General features: G+C 66.6%; 1 protein-coding gene across 1 annotated transcript in view; it reads left to right on the top strand.

Annotated features, from left to right (window-relative positions):
- The window catches only part of NUF2 (NUF2, NDC80 kinetochore complex component), a 59,748-nt gene that overhangs the window by 55,586 nt on the left and 2,520 nt on the right, over positions 1-1,642 (top strand). The window contains exon 12 of the mRNA XM_011377058.1: positions 695-961. Within this exon, the coding sequence (XP_011375360.1) occupies positions 695-961 (267 nt within the window). The remainder of the gene's footprint in view (positions 1-694; positions 962-1,642) is intronic.

The following is a 1,642-nucleotide window of genomic DNA, read 5'->3' on the forward strand; positions in this document are numbered from 1 at the left end:
CCTTAAAAATCAACGTGCGGCAGACAGACCTGATTCCGGCGGATTTCTGCGCCCGCCCCCGGGCTGGAGTATGAGCTTCGGCTGCTATTCGTGCCGTTTTGAATTGAGTCGGGAAGAGAGTGAGTACGCGACTTAAGTGCTTGTGAGAAACAGAGTCACCAGGACTTAGCGACCAACGGGGCGTGTGCGACAGCGAGGCGTCCGGAAGAGCCGCTGGGTCGGCCTGGAGCCTGGGTTCGCACGGCTCCCTAACAGGGGAGGGAATTAGTCAGGACGGCACGGCTGGGGGTTAAGGGCGAGGGAGCCTGAGGCCGGGGGACACTGGAAGTGGTGACGTGCTCCCGCGTCGCCGGCGTGGGGCGGGCGCTGGGCGGGAAAGCCTTGCCCACGAAGTTCACTTGGTACGAAGGGGCCAGCGTGAGCCCCGGGGCCAGGACGCCTCGGAGGCCGTGAAGCCACAGCGAGCGGACGGGGCGGGCGGACTGCGGGGAGAGGTCCCCTGAGGCACGGACCCGGAAGGAAGGTGGCCGTGCCAAGGACCGCCTGCTGGCCACCGGACGCGGCGGCTGGTGCTGACGGCCGACTGGAGCGAGAACTGCGTCGGGGGCGGGCTTAGGTGGGAGGCGGGCTGCGCGGGGCAAGGAGGGCACGCACGGTCCAGCGGGGGCGCACAGACGCGCCGCCTGCCGTGTAGAACGCGGGGCCGTGGAGGCGGGGCTTTGCCCGAGCGCCTGAGCCTGCGGGAGACGGAGGCCGAGGCCAAGGAGCGCGCGGGGCTCCCCGGCCGAGCTGCTCTGCGGCCGGCTTCCCTGGGGGGTGGTCCGGGCGAGCGGCAGCTCTGGGAGTTGACGTCGTCCCCGGCGAGCACCGGCAAGGTCATGGGGACCTCGGCGTGCGACCACGAGGAACTGACTTCGTCCGAGAATGAGAAGGGGCCTCGACCTCACGGACCCGGCTCCGCGCAAGTCCCGCCTGCGGACGCTCTGCTCAGAACGCCGTTCGTTCGGGCTGTCAAACCGGCAATTGGTTGTCACACAGCCATTGAAAACTAAGACGAAGGCTAGTACGACGTTTTATCAAGGTAGATTAGGAAAAAGCCCAGATTTTAAAATTAAGAAACTGTTACGGATTTAATGTATCACTTTAAAGCCACTAGCTAGAGACGTTTTAATGTGGAGAATTTGCTCTCAAGGGGCTTTTTGGTCAAGGAGGGAACAATCGTCCTGCCGTTGACGTCTCTGGAACGCGCGTCGCTGTGCACTGGACGAGGGGGGTCGTCTTCTAGGTCGAGACCGGACGCCAGACGCGCACCTGGCTCCCGTCCACGATTCAGCGTCGCCTGCTCCCGCAACACTCGCTCGCGGTCCCCTGAAGACCCACCAGAGCCGAGCCCGAGGTGCGCGAGCACCCCCCGGGCCCGCCGCGCGTCCGGGCGCACGCGAGTCCCCACTTCCGCCCCTGCACTTTGACCCTGACGCCCAGTCCCTCCGAGCCTGGGCCTCTGGGCCTGCTCGCCCTGCGGACGGCGCCTGGCTCTCCGCTACACGTCTGCACCCGGCCGCTCGCCCGTCCTGGCTTCCGCCGTCACCTCCGACGTGGCCTCCGAGCCGCGGTCCCGTCCTCACACGCGCGTGGCTCACGC

This window comes from Pteropus vampyrus, unplaced genomic scaffold, assembly GCF_000151845.1.
Source record: "Pteropus vampyrus isolate Shadow unplaced genomic scaffold, Pvam_2.0 Scaffold304, whole genome shotgun sequence".
Taxonomy (NCBI): domain Eukaryota; kingdom Metazoa; phylum Chordata; class Mammalia; order Chiroptera; family Pteropodidae; genus Pteropus; species Pteropus vampyrus.